The sequence below is a fragment of the Mus pahari genome, chromosome 10, assembly GCF_900095145.1.
Source record: "Mus pahari chromosome 10, PAHARI_EIJ_v1.1, whole genome shotgun sequence".
NCBI classification, from domain to species: domain Eukaryota; kingdom Metazoa; phylum Chordata; class Mammalia; order Rodentia; family Muridae; genus Mus; species Mus pahari.
This window is the reverse complement of record NC_034599.1, coordinates 100,722,624-100,739,966: the sequence shown is the minus strand read 5'-3', so window position 1 is coordinate 100,739,966 and position 17,343 is coordinate 100,722,624. Positions and strand designations below refer to the sequence as shown.

General features: G+C 51.2%; 1 protein-coding gene across 2 annotated transcripts in view; it reads left to right on the top strand.

Annotated features, from left to right (window-relative positions):
- Mapkapk3 (MAPK activated protein kinase 3) overlaps positions 1-16,963 on the top strand; it is a 34,771-nt gene extending 17,808 nt beyond the window's left edge. For both annotated transcript variants that reach the window (XM_029543184.1, XM_029543183.1), the window contains 9 exons: positions 8,231-8,370; positions 9,496-9,560; positions 10,025-10,104; positions 11,792-11,915; positions 13,036-13,111; positions 13,486-13,610; positions 14,435-14,520; positions 14,792-14,872; positions 15,613-16,963. In XM_029543184.1, coding sequence (XP_029399044.1) covers positions 8,231-8,370; positions 9,496-9,560; positions 10,025-10,104; positions 11,792-11,915; positions 13,036-13,111; positions 13,486-13,610; positions 14,435-14,520; positions 14,792-14,872; positions 15,613-15,765 — 930 coding nt within the window. In that variant the 3' untranslated portion in view covers positions 15,766-16,963. The remainder of the gene's footprint in view (positions 1-8,230; positions 8,371-9,495; positions 9,561-10,024; positions 10,105-11,791; positions 11,916-13,035; positions 13,112-13,485; positions 13,611-14,434; positions 14,521-14,791; positions 14,873-15,612) is intronic.
- The last annotated feature ends 380 nt before the right edge of the window (positions 16,964-17,343 follow it).

Below are 17,343 nucleotides of genomic sequence, written 5' to 3'. Positions count from 1 at the left end.
ACTTTGTAGACCAGGCTGGACTTGAACTCAGAAATCCACCTGCTTCTGCCTCCAGAGTGCTGGGATTAAAGGCGTGCGCCACCACGCCCGGCATGCACACACATTTCTACACACGTGTGTTTATCTCCATGTGCTTGTACACCTATTCACACATTTACTTAGAGTTTAGTCTCCTGAGTCTTGTGCAAGCGGTGGCTTTCCAACTTGTGGTCGCCTCTCCCTCTCACCTCCCCTTTGATGCTCTCTCAAAACTCAGTTCTCCTCTCACAGCCTCCACAGTGAGACTGGAGGCCCCAGGGCGGTGACTTCATCTTCCTGAGCCTCCCTCTCCTTAATCTGCAGATGGAGGCTAATGGTTCCCACCCCGATTGCCTCACAGGGTGGCACCAAGCATTCCCATGAGATAAAGGACGGCAGCGTGCTTTCTAAATTGCAAATTGTTTTGCAAACAAACAGATGCTGCTGTTCTGTTCTTAGTCCTGGAACTCAAGAACCAGTCCACCCTGACTTAGACTTTATTCGGGTGGGAGAGGGCAGAATTCTGAGGTGCTGTGAGGGGGTGGGGCTAGCTTTTCTGAGGCCCAGTTCCACCTAGGGATGCCAGAAGGGCACCAGTAAGTCCCTGGCTTGCTAGGGTCTGGCCATCTGGCTGCCAGTTCTGAGAGCAGGAGAGAGAATTTGGTAAAGGTGGGTGAGGGGAGAAAGCAAGGTGGAAACCATTGCCTCTAAGGCGTAGGTCAGAGAAGTGTCAAACTCAGTGCTTTGCTGAGCTTCAGTGGGGTTCAGACTTCAACGGCAGCCAGGAGCCCTCATTCCTCAGAAGGAAGCCATGTAGTACATGCGTGCGTGTGCACAGAGGTCCCTCTATGTGTAGCTGTTTGCACCTGTTGGGTACCAGCTGCAGTGGTGGAGCTTACCAGGTGTGTCATGGTGACCCTCCAGCTGGGATGGACCCCTGGGGAACCAGGAGACATAGGACTGATGTGAAGCTAGGTTCTGGCCTATTGGTTTGTCATAAGCTCTTTCCCTGATCATTTCGTTCCTCCCACAGTTGTGACTGGGCACACTGTTGCTCATTCTGAATAGACCTGAGTGGGCTCAGGGATGTGGCTATGAGGTTTTCCCTCCATGGGTGGTGCTGTGGCAGTGGCTACAACAGGTACTTTGCAAGTAGGCCCTGTCCAAAGGCTCCCGTTGTTACTAAGGCTTACAGTCTTACAGTTTTACATTTGGGGAACCTGAGGCCCAGTGAGGCAAGGATATACTAAGGATAGAGACTAGGGCTTCTGTTCCTGAGCCTACGCTCATCCTCATGTTTGGGGACACCCCTTCCCTTTTTTTCCGAGACAGAGTTTCTTTGTGTAGCCCTGGATGTCCTAGAACTCACTCTGTAAACCAGGTTGGCCTCAAACTTGAACTTGAGATCTGCCTGCCTCTGCCTCCCGAGTGCTGGGACAATAGGTTTGTGCCACCACCGCCTGGCTTGGGGACACCTTTTAAGAAGAATCATGTAGAATCATGCACCTGCATGAATGACGTCAACTTTCGGTGGGGACTTGAGTAAGCTCTCATGGGTCCCTGGAAGAGGAAGTACACTGTAGTTTGCCAGGGAGAATGGAGGAAGGATGTACAGAAAGTTTAACCAGGATGTCACGCCCGACCTTTGTGGAGCCCGCCTCTTGTTCTTATCTTGTTCTCACAATGCATTGTGAGAGTCTCCTTCTTTCATGGATGTAGTCACCTAATTTGCAAGTAATATCAGAGACAGGGTGGGGCTCTGGGCAGGCCCTGTGCCCCAGGACTGGCAACCAGAGGTGATCAAACAGAGGGACCCTGCTCCGTGGGCTCAATGGAGAGCTCAACCAACTCTGTGTTTTGAGAAGTCCCATTTTGTGCCAAGGGGCCAAACTCTAATTCTAGGAAGAAAACCATAAAATCCACTTGAGCATACATCCTATGGCAACCCACCCTTAGCAACAGCCAGTCAGGCTACAATAGCAGAGTCAAGATATATATAGATAACCTAAGATATCCTGAAGAAAATAGATAACGTAGCCATCCTGTGTGTCAGGTGTTTTGCCCCCATGTTTAGTTCTTGCAGATTACACCAGAAATGCAGTTTTGTTGTTGTTGTTGTTGGTGGTGTTTTTTTGGTCTAGGTTTGGGTTTTTCGAGACAGGGTTTCTCTGTGTAGCCCTGGCTGTCCTGGAACTCACTCTGTAGACCAGGCTGGCCTTGAACTCAGAAATCCACCTGCCTCTGCCTCCCAAGTGCTGGGATTAAAGGCATTCGCCACCACTGCCCGGTGGTTTTAAAATATTAACTTGCTGACCCACATGGAAATTCCCCAAGCTTGCTGTAGCTACAATAAATGACCTGCACCCCAGACTCGAGGCTCTCACTTCTGATCCACTGTGATGGTGACTGAGTCCTGGCTCACGAGCTCGTAATAAAGACCCTTATGTGTTTGCATTGGAATTGGCTCCATGGTAGTCTTTGGGGCTGTGTGTGTGTGTGTGTGGGGGGGGAGTTCCTGTGAGTTGGGCATAACATCTTGGTGTTTTGGCCAGGAACCCAAGATCCCTAGGACTCCTAACTGAAGGGTCAGAAGGCCGACTGGTGAGGAGACATCGCATTGTTGATCTTTGTGTCAGTGCACTGTCTGTTGGATTTGTGTCTGTGCCTTGGCTGTCCAGTTTTTCTTGATTATTCATGGTAGGAGACTACTAAAGAGGATGTGGAATCCCTGATACAATAGACATGGAGGGTTGTAGCCACAGGGACTTGGAAGATGGTCCAGAGCCTGGCATAGGGGATGGAGTACCCCTGGTGTTAATTTCTGGGAAGGACAGAGCAAACATGGAGCCCTGCTACATGGCTCATGGCCACCCATCATCCAGTCTTCATTTTCTCCTCCATAGAAGCGGAGGGATCTGCTGACTAGCCTTTACAACCCCCCGTGGCTCTTGAGTATGGCATTTCACTTTTCTGTGACTGAGACAGATGAAACGAGACAGACCGTTTCTACCTCAATCGACTTGGTCATAGGGCATTTTAAGGAGGACAAGGTCCATGGACACAATTTGTCAATGAAGGTTAGAAAAGGGAAGATGAGTGGCTGGTGAGATGGCTCAGTGGTTAAGAGCACTGACTGCTCTTCCAAAGGTCCTGAGTTCAATTCCCGGCAACCACATGGTGGCTCATAGCCATCTGTAATGGGATTTGGTGCCCTCTTCTGGTGTGTCTGAAGACAGCTACGGTGCACCCATATAAATAAAATAAATACATCTTTTAAAAAAGAAAGAAGGAAAGAAAGAAAGAAGGAAAGAAAGAAAGAAAGGAGAAAAGGGATGATGGTGACTTTTTGTAAATCTGAATGACTTGCTTATGACATAGATGCCCCCCCACAAGGTACCTGTCAACTAGATATAATCTAGGAAGTCCACAGAAAGGTCTCTGTACACTGGACAGGTCACCCTGACCAAGTGCTCTATATTGTGGTCTTCGAGGGCTTAGTTACTAACCCTCCACCTTGGGTTCAATCCTTCTTACCAGCAGGACCTGGATCCACTGTATTGGCCATGTCAGAACGCTTTCAGTGACAGTGGCCACTCCCTCCCCTGTTTTATAGGGTGGAACAGCCGAAGATCTCATCTCCCCCCTCTCTACCGACCCCCTTCCCAGCCAGTACAGGACCCTACCATAAAAGAAGGATCTGGAGAACCGTCATGTGATCAGGGACTAGTTACTTCCTTTCTTAGTGCTTCAGTTTCTTATCTAAAAAAATAACAATAATTATGTCCTCTTTGCCTAATATTTGTATCATGTTCAGAACAAAGCCAGGCGCACTGGAAGCACGGTATCTGTGTATATTTGTTTAAGGAGTGATCAAAGGGACAAGCTAATTGTAGGCTGTGAGCATTTCGGCAGAGGAGGTAGAAAGGACTCTGACGCAGGCAGGAGCTTTCTGGGGAGCTGGGAATGTTTCCCATCTTGATGGGGGTGTGGCTCCCAGGGTGTGTGGGATTGTCTAAACTCATTGAACCAGACCTATGAGACCTGTACACCTTAGTGACTGTAAATTATACTCAATCAATAAACAAACTATATGGGCAGAAAGAGAAAAAAAAAAAGGGCAAAAGGAAACTATTGGAGTCCTTTCTAGGAAAGATGGTCTGGAGGGCTCATGAAGGAGGTAACTTTAAGGGGAATCTTGGAGGAGGGGGAGGATATGGGGAGGAGGAGAGAAGAGGAGGAGGAGGGAGGAGGAGAGAGGAAGAGGGAGGAGGAGGCTCTAGCTATGGGGAAAGAAGATGAGAAAACTTTTTTATGAGATTTGGAGGTTGACAATGTAGCTCCAGTTGGTAGAGCTCTTGACCCCCGACACTTCATAAGCCAGGTGTGGTGGCACGTGCTTATAATCCCAACTCTCAAGAGGTAGAGGCAGGAGGGTGAGGACTTCAAGGTCATTCTTGGCTATAGAGTAAGTTCAAAATCAGCCTGGGCTCTATCAGACCTTATCTCAAAAACAAAACAAAACAAAACAAAAAACCCAGAAATAACAAACAAACAAACAGATCTGTAGGGCTAGAGAGGCGTCTCAGTGAGCATGTAAACACTTCCTGGGCAAGCATGGGCACCTAATTTGGAAAACCTCGGTGCTCACATAGAAGGTGGGAGTGGCAGAGCTTGTCTGCAATCCCAGCGCTGGGTGGGGCTCAGACGGCAGATCCTAGGGATTCATTGGCCAGCCAATGGCTGAAACAGGGAACACCAGGTTCAGTGAGAGACCCTGTCTCCAAATAAATAGACAGGCAAACAGATGATAGATAGATAGATAGATAGATAGATAGATAGGAAGATAGGGCTGGAAAGATACCCACTCACAACTGTCTGGAACCCCACAGCTGCAGGGGATTTGACACCTTCTTCTAGCTTCCTTGAGTACCAGGCCCACATTTGGTGCACACATACATGTGTGCAAGCAAATAAAATGAATATTGTATGAATAAAATAAAAAGTAACTTTTTTTGAAACGATGGAGAGGAATAGAGGAAGACAGCCATTGTTGACTTGTGGGCTTCACATGTTCACGAACAGGCACGTGCACCCACACATCCACCTCCACTTACATACAGCACACACATACAGGTTTGAGGCTATGCTGAGGGGCAAGTCAAGGTGACCAAAGAGACAGCCTAGGAGACTTCTTGGCAGCTGGGTCTGAGTGGGCCTAGGTTCAGGGCTCTGACACCTGTGGTCTCACCTGCAGAGAGAGCAAAGGAAGCAGCCATTGATTTTCTGGGAACAGCACTGACCCACGCCTGTGCCTACTCTCAGGGCCTTGGTACTTGGTACTTGGCAAGTAGGGTAGGGCCACCGCAGTTTTGTCCCAGAGCCATCCCTCCCACCCCAGGACCCCCCTCCCTCCTCTGTGTCAGCTCTGAGCTTCTGTGGTTCCTCTGTGCCACCCTCTCCCCTCCCCCATCTCTCTCTTCCTCCAGCCTCGGCTATCCCCCCCCCTCCTTTGTCTTCCCAGGAGCCCAGTGTCTCCTTCCAGGACAAGCCAGAGAAGCCCAGTTCACCTGCCTAGCTTTTGCTCCACACCTGCCTTAATCTGGCTGGTAAAATGGAGGGAGGGGCTGTTGAGAAATATCAAGTGCAGCCTTCCGGGCCAGGACAAATGATTTAGGGCCCAGGGATAGCAGATCATGAGGTGGGTGAAGAAGACAAGTTCTGGTGCGGGGCGGGGTGGGGGGAGCAGGGAGGTTGGGCATTGTTTACCTAAAGGGCCTGTGGAGAAGAGATCTATGTCTACAGAAGGAGAAAGGGCAGCTGACCCTACTGGATGCATTTCAGCTGTGAGCTTAGGGTTTCTGAAAAGAAAGAGGGAGGACTTAGGTGGGAATGAATGTCAGAGGAAGGCAGAGGGAGGAGGGGTCTAGAGCCAGTCTGGGAGGCCTGATCAGCTTGGGGAGGAGTGGTGTGAGGAGCAAGAGGTAGAGGAGAGGGAAAGTTCGAAGGTAGATCACACCCCCACCCCGGTCTGAGATGAAGGTCAGTAGCTGTGATGGCAGGAAGCAGGTGCTCCGGTGTGGACCCCAAAGGTATTCTGAGAGGCCAAGCTCCTCGGTATTCAGACCTTGCTGTGGCCTTGGCCCACAGCAGTCCCAGGCGTACCTACCCTAGCCAGAGCAACAGAATAGGGGCATAGTAAACCCTGCCTGCCTGCGTCTCTGTATAGGCACCGCCTGTGTTTCCAAGCTGAAGCAGAAAGAAACGCCTCCAGAGTTGGAGGAACAGCCAAAGGGCAGAATGAGCATCTACATTCCTCTCCCTTCCCTGGGACACTGCCCCATCTTTATCTGAAGAGCTTGGTCCCGTAGCTGTCTTAATTGGGCCCCGTGTAAAGTGGCCTGGCTTCCCCCCATCTCGCATGGGGGAAACTGAGGCTGGTATGTCCTGGGTTCCTACAGGAGCTAAGCAGGGCAGGGATGATCAGGTAGATCACTGAAGCATAGCCTTCCTCAAGTAAGAAATAAAATAGAGCTGGTCCTTGAATGGGCCAGCCTGCTGGGAGTGGCTTGTCATTATTGTTCCCATTCTGGGCCCTCTCCCCTCCCGTGCTGACTTCTTTCATAACCCTCCCAACCCCCACCCCCACCCCCTCCATGGCTCTCTCACTCCTGGGCTTTGCTCATTTCCAATGGCAGCCTTAGGGAAGGCAGCCATAGCCCAAGGCAGTCAACCTGAGTGAGGTTCCTGTCACCCGCCTACCTCATGCGCTTTACTGAGATGAGTCTTGTGAGGGTGACTCTGCTATTACTCCATTTTACTGGGTTGTCGGCTGTGGCTTGGAGTTGTGCACACTTGCTTAAGGTCACAGGAAGTCACTGAAGGAACTCAACCCCAAACCTACACCAAACTCCACCAAGCTGTTATTTTCCTCAATTAAGGTCCTCCCTGCCCCGAGTTTCAAGCTCTGTGTTAGATCCTGGGGTCTGTAGGCCTGGGATGAGGGTGAGGTCATCTTGAGGTGGTTCCATTTCTCTGGCATTGTCCCTTCCTCTCCACAGAGGTCTCAGGGATACTGCGGAGTTCTGTTGAAAGCTGGAGATCATGACCAAACAACTAATTTTATTTTATTTATTTAATTAAGAGTGTGTGTATGTGTGTGTGTGCATGCGTGTGCATGTGTGTGTGCGTGTGTGCATGCGTGTGCATGTGTGCGTGCATATGTGCATATGAGTGTGTGCGTGTGCATGCGTGCGTGCGTGTATGTGTGCACGTGCATGCATGTGTGCGCGTGCGTGTGTGTGTGTGTGTGTGTGTGTGTGCGCATGTGCACACGCAGGTGTGCGTGCGTGCATGCATTTGTGTGTAGGACAGCTTGCAGGACTTGGTTTTCTCCTTCTACCTTATAGGTTCCAGGGATCAAATTCAGGTCACCAGGCATGGCAGCAGGAACCTTTTACTCACTGAGCCATCTCACCGGCTCCAAGCAACTTCTTTTAGAAGTACTTTTCTTGGGAGTGACAGTTTTATTTCTGCACCCACTCCTGGAGAATGTGATGTCTTAATTACTTTTGCTCCTGCAGGAGTACAGCCGAGTCTCCCTCTGCTCAGGGCCAGGGCCCAGAGGACAGACTCATGGACACAGGCCCCACCCCCTCTTCAGACAGCCTCTGTATGGGTTCCAACAACTTCTCTGTATTCTGGGGTTTACCTTTTGACTTTCTCTACCACTCCCACTTTCCCACAGAGAGACATTACGAGAAACAGGGAGTCACCAAGGGCCTGGCATATGCAGATCCCAATCAGCCTGGATAACTGTGTAACCTGTCATCAAGGATAAAAACGAGGCTCAAAAGATATGTGGTCCCTGGCCTGGCGCCCCATGACGCATGTGATTCACCACAAACCTTGCGAAAGCTCCACTTCATTTCTTTCCCCTGAAAAGAGAAATAGGGACTTTTCTGACCTCCGACCCCCTAGCCTGTCACCCATCTCCAAGGGCCATCTAGACTTACTGGCCAAGCTGCTTGTGCCCAGCCAGGGCTGACCCCCCTCCCCCAAGTCCAGAGGCTCACTGGACCATAAGGCAGGAAAAACCGGATTTGAATTTTCACTCTGCTCCTCATAGTCTGGTATTTGGGCAGGTCACGGGTCTCTTCGAGCAAAGCGAGGGGAGCGAATGTGAGCCTGACGCCCTTGATGCTTCCCTCCACAGCTCCTGTATGACAGCCCCAAGGCCCGGCAGGAGGTGGAGCACCACTGGCAGGCATCGGGCGGTCCCCACATTGTGCGCATCCTGGACGTGTATGAGAATATGCACCATGGCAAGCGCTGTCTCCTCATCGTCATGGAATGGTAGGCGGCGGGCAGGCACCCTGCTTCTGAACCCCTCTGGCGTCCCTTTGCCTTGGGATCACTGCTATCCAGGGATTTCCTTCTTCAAATAGCAGCCCTGACCATCACTTCAACTCTAGAGGGGTAGACAGTCACAGGGCTTGGATCCGTAGAGCTGGCAACCAGGGCTTCTCCACCAGGGCAAGAAAAATAACTACTACAGCTCTCTGTTCCCTTCCTGGACCGGACTTCCACTCTGCAAGGAGTTGTCAGAAAAAGCCACCAAGCCCTGACTGTGTGGGCAGGGAGCTTTGGGGAAGAGCGGGATACACACAGCCCTTCGCCTTTCTCTTTTCTATTAGATGCTGTCAATGAGTCCTGTGAGTCATTAGCTGTCTCTACCTTGGGCTTCTGCCACCAGCCCTGGGGTTCAACCTTAGCCTTCCCCAGACCCTATGCCCCCTGTCTGGGTTCTTTTTGTCTGCCTTTCAAGTTTCTCCTTCCTCCGTAGGTTAGCTAGCTGTTTGGGGCTAGATGTGGGGCTCAGTCTTGGCTCTGCCACCCACCAGCTGTGGGACTGTGGGCACCTGCTCATCTCTCTGAATCTCAGTTAACTCGCATGTTAAGTGTGGAGGAAGGTCGTAATGAGGTACTCACCCCGGGCGTGACTCTGCTCCAAGCTCTCCCTGTATATCACACAGTCAATCTTCATGACGAGTTGGAGGTTGGTGTTATTATTCTCCTTTAACAAAAGAGGTAGCGGAGGGAAGGAAGCAGACCAGGGTTATGTAGCAATGTACATGAAGGGTGGATGGAGCCCAGGGCATAGCCCACACGGAGCACTCAGAGAGCAATGGGCCATGAAGATGACAACTGACGTCTCATTGTGCATCTGGGGAAATACCCTTGGATAGGGTCGGGGTGGGGGTGTTCAAGGTCTCAGAGCCAGCACCACGGGGAGCATAGGAGTTTCTGGGCAAGGATCCAGGCTCCCCACCTTTTCTTAGTTCCGAAAGTTCAGATCAACCCACCCAAGCTGACAGCCATCTGCCACGTTCTCCATGGCACAGGGACCCAGGCCTCTGATCCAGGGCAGAGTGAGTGAGTTGGGGATACTCAGGTCCCCCGTTTCTGCCTCTCTTGCAGCATGGAGGGTGGTGAGCTGTTCAGCAGGATTCAGGAGCGCGGTGACCAGGCTTTCACTGAGAGAGGTTAGTGTGGATCCTGGGACCAGGAGGGAATTAGGGCAAAAAGGCTACACTGGAGTTGCTGTGACATATTAGCCAAGGCCTGCCCCTCACTGAACCTCAAGATTCACGTAAGAATTCAAAAGAGGGAGACAGAATGTCGCATCCCCTCAAGGGGGGTTGGTTTTTGAATCTGTGACATTGAAGCTGGATGATCTATGGTCTTGAGATGGGGCTGGGAGGGGGGAACTCAAGCTCTTGGAGCTGACCCACTGTGGAACTGATCTTCGGCAGTGTAAGGCCTGAGGAAGGAGCCCTCAGGACATCCTTGGAAGAAACTGGAATGTCTGGATGGGATGTAGGATACAGGACAGCCATCTAGTGCTGGCCTGCAGAGACCATGCTCAAGAGAGATTATAGGCTGGGTCCCCCTCAGGTCACCTGACTTGTAACTGACACCCCTCTAACTCATCTATTTGTGCCTGCAGAGGCTGCAGAGATAATGCGGGACATTGGCACTGCCATCCAGTTCTTGCACAGCCGGAACATTGCCCACCGAGATGTCAAGGTGAGCTGACCAAGCTCAGCCTGGGGGGACAAGGGAGGAGTTACTCAGCCGCAGCCCCCGGCACTCCCTGAATTGAGGCTAAATTCCTTGCCTCAGCTTCTCAGTTAAGATTGCTCTTCTCTCCTCCCATAGCACAACACACTCATTCTGCTCTCGCCAGATGGACGTCCTTGTTTTCTTCAAACACTGGGCAATCCCAATAGTAATGAGAGTAACTGCCTACTTCCAGCCAGTGGGCCCCGACAAGCATCCCTTAATCCCCACCTGGCTCTGTGGGATAGGGGCCATTTACCCATTTCATTGACAAGCAAACTGAGGCTCTTGGAGAAATTAACTGTCTTGCCTTAGGCTGTGAAATTGCTCCTTTGGGTTCCCTTCATTTGTTCACTTGCTCAGTAAGAAGTTTTATAACCATCTATCTCCGTGCCAGACCTTAGAGAGGGGCTGCCTTATACCATCAGGTCTTCTGTGCAGTTAGAGATACAATTTAAACAGATTTGACCAGCATTTAAACATTTAACAGCATTTAAACAGAACAAAGCCATTTTCTGGCTGTTAGAGGAAGGAATGAACCCAGGCGGCCCTAGGGTTGAGCCTGCTTGCCTTCCTGGTGGATGAATTTGAAAGATAGGAAGCGTTCTGTTCCAAAATTTCTTTCCTGGGAAAGCTGGGGTTTCCTAGGCAGCCCTACATTCGTATAACCATATGCATGCACACACATAAGCATTTGTGTGTGCACCACTATTAGCACAGAATCTGTTTGTTCCTCCTCGCCTTTATGCACGAGGCTTACTTCCTCCTAAGCCCAGACCGAGGAGAGCAGAGATAGGAGCTGATGTGCTCCACTGGCTGAGGGCTGCCAGCCCGTGCAGTTACCCTTTGATTCAGGGTACACACGCAGCCAAAGCAGACCCACCCTCCAAATCCATGCTTTAGCCCCCCCCCCCCCCCGAGTTCTCTTCTTCCTATGGGAAGAGAAGCTGTCTTTGAGCAGAGTATGCTAAACCGCTTCTCTGTTTATTCCGATCCAAGGTCAGATCGTCTCAAACAGAACTTACAAAACAGCTCCCACTGCATCCAGACTGGAGCACTGTTCTTCTACCCAAGTTTTGCTTGGGCATCCCTTCTGCTCTTTGGCATGGACCTAGATCCTACCTGTTCACTGAAAGCCAGCTTTCAGGGCTGCCTCCTCCCTGGAACCCTGCTGGCCGTCCCCATCTGCCAGCCCCATCTGTGCTTTGCAGTGAGGAAGATTTCTTCTGTGTAGCTCCTGGGGTCTGAGTTGGGGGGGCATGTGTTTCCCCGAGCAGCCTCAAGTGGGCCTGGCCTGCTGGCTTTGTGGGCTTGCTTCTGGGCTTGGTGATAGTGGCTCATGAGCGCCTGCTTTCTACTCCAGCACCTTTCTGGCCTTTTATGGTATTCACCCCAACTCAGGGATAGAAGTTTCTGCCCAGGGGCTTTCTATGGCATCTGATGATTCGTGATCTTGTCTGAGCACCTGCCTCACTTTTCTCTCTGTGGATGAAGGTATCAGTTCCACGTTGTTAGTGATGGAGCTCCAGAGCTTTCCATAAAATGGAGCTGGCTTATCATATATAGCGATGGACGCAGGAAATCTAGAGGAGGGACTCTGTCCACTCCTGGTACCTTCCTCTATACTAATGCTTTCTTTCTCTTTTGGATGCAGCCTGAAAACCTACTCTATACATCCAAGGAGAAGGATGCTATACTTAAACTCACCGATTTTGGCTTTGCCAAGGAAACCACCCAAAATGCCCTCCAGACACCCTGCTATACTCCCTATTATGTGGGTGAGTCCTTTGCGTGTGGCTTGTATCCCCATTGCTGTAGAATGCTGTAGGATGGGGTAGCCAGAGGGTTGTGGAAACCAAAGAGTTAAAGCCTGGTGAAGAGGGAGGAGGGAGCAGAGGGAGGAGGGAGCACTCTTGCCTGCATGGAGGCGGGTGATGGGGGGGGGGGCGGGTGCCGGAGGCTGCAAAAATATTCTTCCAAACTTCAGCTTCTGCTTTTGAAAATAGATCCAGGAAAATTCTGGCTGTGGCCTGTGAGCTGAATGACGTCACAGTAGCTCTAAATATATACGTGATAAAAGGCTGCCATCAGCTCGGGACGGAGCCCAGCCGTGGTTGTTTTTCTCCGGTTTTCATCTTCATATTCAGAAAGTGGGCAGGCCTTTCCTCCTACATTAGAGGGATGCAGGGCACTAGTAAACCGCCTGTGGGAAAGGGTCCCTTGAGGCAGGAGTTAGGTGGGGCTAGGGGGCATCCACATACTTAATGATTGCAGGGAAAGCTCCTGGCAGCCTCCAGTATATCCTAAGGCCCCTGTAACAAGTGCCCCTTCCTTGAGCGTTAGGCAGTGACTGAAGCTTTTGTCCCTTTTGGGAGAGCAACTAAGGGGTACAAAGCTTCAGAAATGGTCCCCCTGTTTATCTGAGAGTATTCTGCAATACTTTGATGATAAGTCCTGCCCGCTGAGCTCAATGCACTGACTGGAAGACTAAGGCCAATGAATGGGTATCCAAGCTGACTAGAACACGGAAACCTCTCAGGGAGATGACAGACACAAGGCAGAACACGGCTGGCAGATGAGATCCCCTTCAATGGCGAGGCCTCTCCAAATTTGGGGCTGGCCTTCTCCCTGCCTCTCTCTTACCAAGTTGAGACTGGCAGAGGGGCTGGAAGCAGCTAGGGGTTTGTCTGAAAGCAGCATTTTTTTTTTTTTTCTGGTAGCTGTCTCTCCTCCCCCAACTTCACACACATGCTGCCTTCCCAGAAGGTGCCAGACACCAGTCTGCTCTACCCTATCTCCCAGCCTGGGTACCTGTTCCTCACCTTACCCAGGCTTAAGATTCCTTCCTAGTCCCCAAGACCCTTGGGGCTAGGAGATCTATGCCTTCTGCTCTGGTAGCTCCTGAGGTCCTGGGTCCAGAGAAGTATGACAAGTCATGTGATATGTGGTCCCTGGGCGTCATCATGTACATCCTGTAAGTACCACTCCCCACCCCCCCACCCCTACCCCCCCCACAACCCTGCCTCAACCTTCTGCTTCTACCTTTCCATGAGCTATTTCAGCTTCTCACTCCCTGTGTCCCTAGGGAGGGACTTTTTTTACGCGTCATCTCTTGGCCAGGTTGTCTTTTGTTTCTTGTGTTGTTAGACACAGGCCTTGAAACTGCCTTCGGGCTTCCTCATGTCAAGGCTGATGGCATTCCTGGGATGTGTTCAAGAGTCCACAGGGCTGGTATTATTGCTGTGGTGTCTGGAAGCCTGTCTCCCTAGTGAAAAGGAGAGATTGGGTCAGCCTGTCTGACCCTTGTGTGCCCAACCCTTGTACCAAACGACCACTTCTCTTTGCCAGTTTGTGTGGATTCCCACCCTTCTACTCCAACACTGGCCAGGCCATCTCCCCAGGAATGAAAAGAAGGATTCGCTTGGGCCAGTATGCTTTCCCTAACCCTGAATGGTTGGAAGTCTCTGAGGATGGTAAGCTTCTCTACCCGACCTGGCCCCTTCAACCTTCGTTCTGGGAGATAGCCTTTTTTTGTTCTGTTTTATAAAACGGGGGTAGGAGGGGGTGCCTTGGTGGACCCTGCCAAGGTGTCTCCCTGAATAATCAAGTCATGTGGGGAAGGGAGAGAGAGAGAGAGAGAGAGAGAGAGAGAGAGAGAGAGAGAGAGAGAGAGAGAGAGAGAAGAATGGGGAAAGAGAGAAGCCAGCTGAACAGAGAGAGCAAGACTCATAGCTATTGCTGGGTAAATGTTGGGCGGAGCCTAGAGGAAATGCTAACACCTTTGGCTGTCAAACTGACTTGTATCTAAATCCTAGTTATTCAAACCTAGACAAATCATCTGAACTTTTCAGTCTCAGTTTCTCTATCTGTCAAGTGGGTTCAACATTTGTCTCCTGAGCCAGGAGGCAGAGAGGCAGGAGGATCCCTGTGAGTTCAAGGCCTTCCTGCTCCACAGAGCTAGTTCTAGGACAGACAAGGACACACAAAGAAACCCTGTCTTGAAAAACAAATAACCAACATAAAACCCCATAAATATCGCCTTCCCAGGACCCCTTCCTTGTCTTGCTCATACTTTCCCTCCCAGGTAGCTCAATCAATTCCGCCTTGTATTATCTATTGTTGCTTAACAAATTATCCTGAGCACTTAGTGACCTTCAACGGGAAGCGCTTGTTAGCTCACCATTTCTAGTCATGAAGAATGTAGGTGCACGTGTAGTCCTGTCTGACAGAGCTTGTGACTCATGTGGGGGAGCCGAGGGACTGCAACTCACTGATTTCTCTTTTCTGGGTCCCCTAGCCAAGGAGCTAATCCGCCTGCTCCTGAAGACAGATCCCACAGAGAGGCTGACGATCATGCAGTTTATGAACCATCCTTGGATCAATGTGAGTGTGGTCTTGGCCTGGACTAGGGCTGGCAGGATGGAAGGGGATAACCCTGGAGGCCTGGGTACAGGGCTGGGCTGGGACCTTGTACAGTGATGTATGGTAACACCCCACCTGTGGCCTGGCTTTGCCACGGTCCCAGTCTGGCTCCTTCACCTCTCTGAGCCACCATTTCCCCACCTGAGAATGGGAGCAAGGTATGTGGTGGAGGTAGCCTGTGCTGTTCCACAGAGTTCTAGGCAGTAATCCGTGGGCTTGCGGTTCCTTCTAGCAATCCATGGTGGTCCCACAGACTCCACTCTACACAGCCCGAGTGCTCCAGGAAGACAAAGATCACTGGGATGACGTCAAGGTGAGTAGATTCTGTCTTAGTCTCTATACATTCCAGGATGGCATCTTTAGAATCTAGAGTTTAGCTCCTCCCCTGTGCCTAGAGGATGTCAGTGACTGCCCCAGTGATCCAGCCAAGGAATACCACTGAACACTTGGCTGCTGCACGTTCCCATTTAGGATAATGCTTGTGGGTCAATCTTTAGTGAGGGGACTTTAGGCTAGGGACTCGATGAAAGGATTTGGGGCCCAAGTGTTGGTTGTAAATGATAGCATTCAAGAGAGGAACCAACGTTGTTTTAGACATAGTGAGGGTCAGGTGGGTCCCTATGAAATAGCATGGAAGAGCGACCGGGTTTCAAGCTGCAGACCCCCGGAGATCCAGGGAAATGCCACTGTCTCCATGCCTCGAGGTTCTATACAAATGTCACTGATTCAGTTCTCTATCCAAGTAGCCTTGATGGTCCAGGGACACGTCCCTTTTCTTTTGTGTTCATGAATAAACTCAGTGTCCAACACACACACACACACACACACACACACACACACACNCACACACACACACACACACACACACACACACACACACGTTGTAGAGAGGATTATGTGCCCAGGGCCAAGCACTTAGTGGGTACTGGAGCAGTGCACACTGATACTCCTGTTAGTGCTATTATTATTGAGAGGCTTCCCAGGCATGGGAGTGATGGTTTTTAAGGTCCATCCATACTGACCTCTTCTTTCTGTTACGCTAATGGTATGCAGGAAGAGATGACCAGCGCTCTGGCCACTATGCGGGTAGACTACGACCAGGTGAAGATCAAGGACCTGAAGACCTCTAACAACCGGCTCCTCAACAAGAGGAGGAAAAAGCAGGCAGGCAGTTCCTCAGCCTCCCAAGGATGCAACAACCAGTAACTCACGGTGCCTTGGAGAAGCCAGCCAGCCAGACTGTAATGTCCTGAGGCTCTGGCCAGGAGGGGCTGGAGTCGTTCTTATGACAAGAGGATAATTTTGTTGTCTTATGTGTCACATTGAACTTGGGGATAAAGAGCTTGGCCCCAGAGTCCCAGCCTATGTCTCAGGCTCTAGCAAGCTGCAGGTCCTCAGGGATGGGAGCCCTCCGCTAGAGCTGGAGCAACTTCGCACACCTGCACGACAGAGGCCAAAGCTCTGTTCTGCCTCAGGACACAGCCTTACTTCTAGGCCACTGGGAGTTGTGGCGGATCTACCCTTTTTCTCTAAAGGATGTATCCTGCTGTGTGGGCAGACGGGTCTGGCCTTGAGGAAGGGATTGGGCCATTGGTTGCTATGGTGACCAGAGGCCACGTTGCTGTCTGAGAATACTGAACAAAGAAGGAAGGAGGGACAATCCAGGGTCTACTACCTTCTTGGGGAGGTTTGTCTCTCTCACCCTGGATGTCCCTCCCCAGGCTCACTCCTCTGGTCTGCTAGAGGCTGCCAAATCCTGATGGCTTGCTTTCCTGGGTGGTCCAGCCCTGTCTTACTGTAGCAAGAGCCCATGTAACACTCAGAGAGCCACTAGAGTCCCTGGGGCCAAGCATCCTCTCATTACCCCCTGATGCAAAAGGTAACTTCTCATCTCAACTGAAGGTGTGGCTTTGTATGTTGGGGGTGGGTATCTTTAACCTTTTTCCATTTTGGAAACCTCACTGTGACAAAAGCCCCCATCTCTTCCCGCTCACCAGATCTCAGGTAGGAAAGCTGACAGCACTGGCTACCTTGGGGCTTACTTTTGTGAAGGGGCGCGCTTGGCTCCCTGTTATCTAGGACCTTTTCCGGTACTCTGGATCAGACCTGGGTGGTGAAAGGCTGCTGAGCCGTGCTTCCAAGGTCTGGTCCTGGCTCTAGCCTGCGTTGGAGCAGAGAGGGTTTTCCTTGGCTGATCCCAGACTTAGCCAGCTCTGCCCTGTCCTGCCCAGGGTAGCATCCAGGTGCTGAGTGGTTGATTGGTGACCTGACAAGTGCCTGGCACCCAGCCTACTTCCTAGATCCTAGATCCTGGCCCTTTCTTCTCCCTGGCTGGGAAACCTTAGATCTTATCGATTACAATGCTGCTGGGTTTTATATTCCGATATCAATAAACACATTTTTAACATTTTTTCAATGATTCCTGGGTTTCTTTTTGTCTACCTAGTTGATCAAAAGTGCTCAAAGGACAACTAACTCTACACCCCTGCTGGTGACGTTAGCCTGCCTAGAGAGGGTGCCTCTAGCCTGGTAAACACGCCAGGCAGACTCCAGCACCTCTGGCTCATTCATTGTAGAAAGGTCAGAGGGACCGAGAGGTGGCAGCTGCCGCATGCCTCCAGCTCCGTGCCGCCCCTGTGCACTGTATGTGTGACACCCACCCCCGGCCCTGTGTGTGCCAGCGTCTGCCCACAGTGGCCACCCCCAGCTGCGTGCCAGCCTGCTGAAGGGCGGGCAGAGCGCCTGCTGCAGCGCCGAGCTATTTTCAGAAGCTGCCAGGTTTCA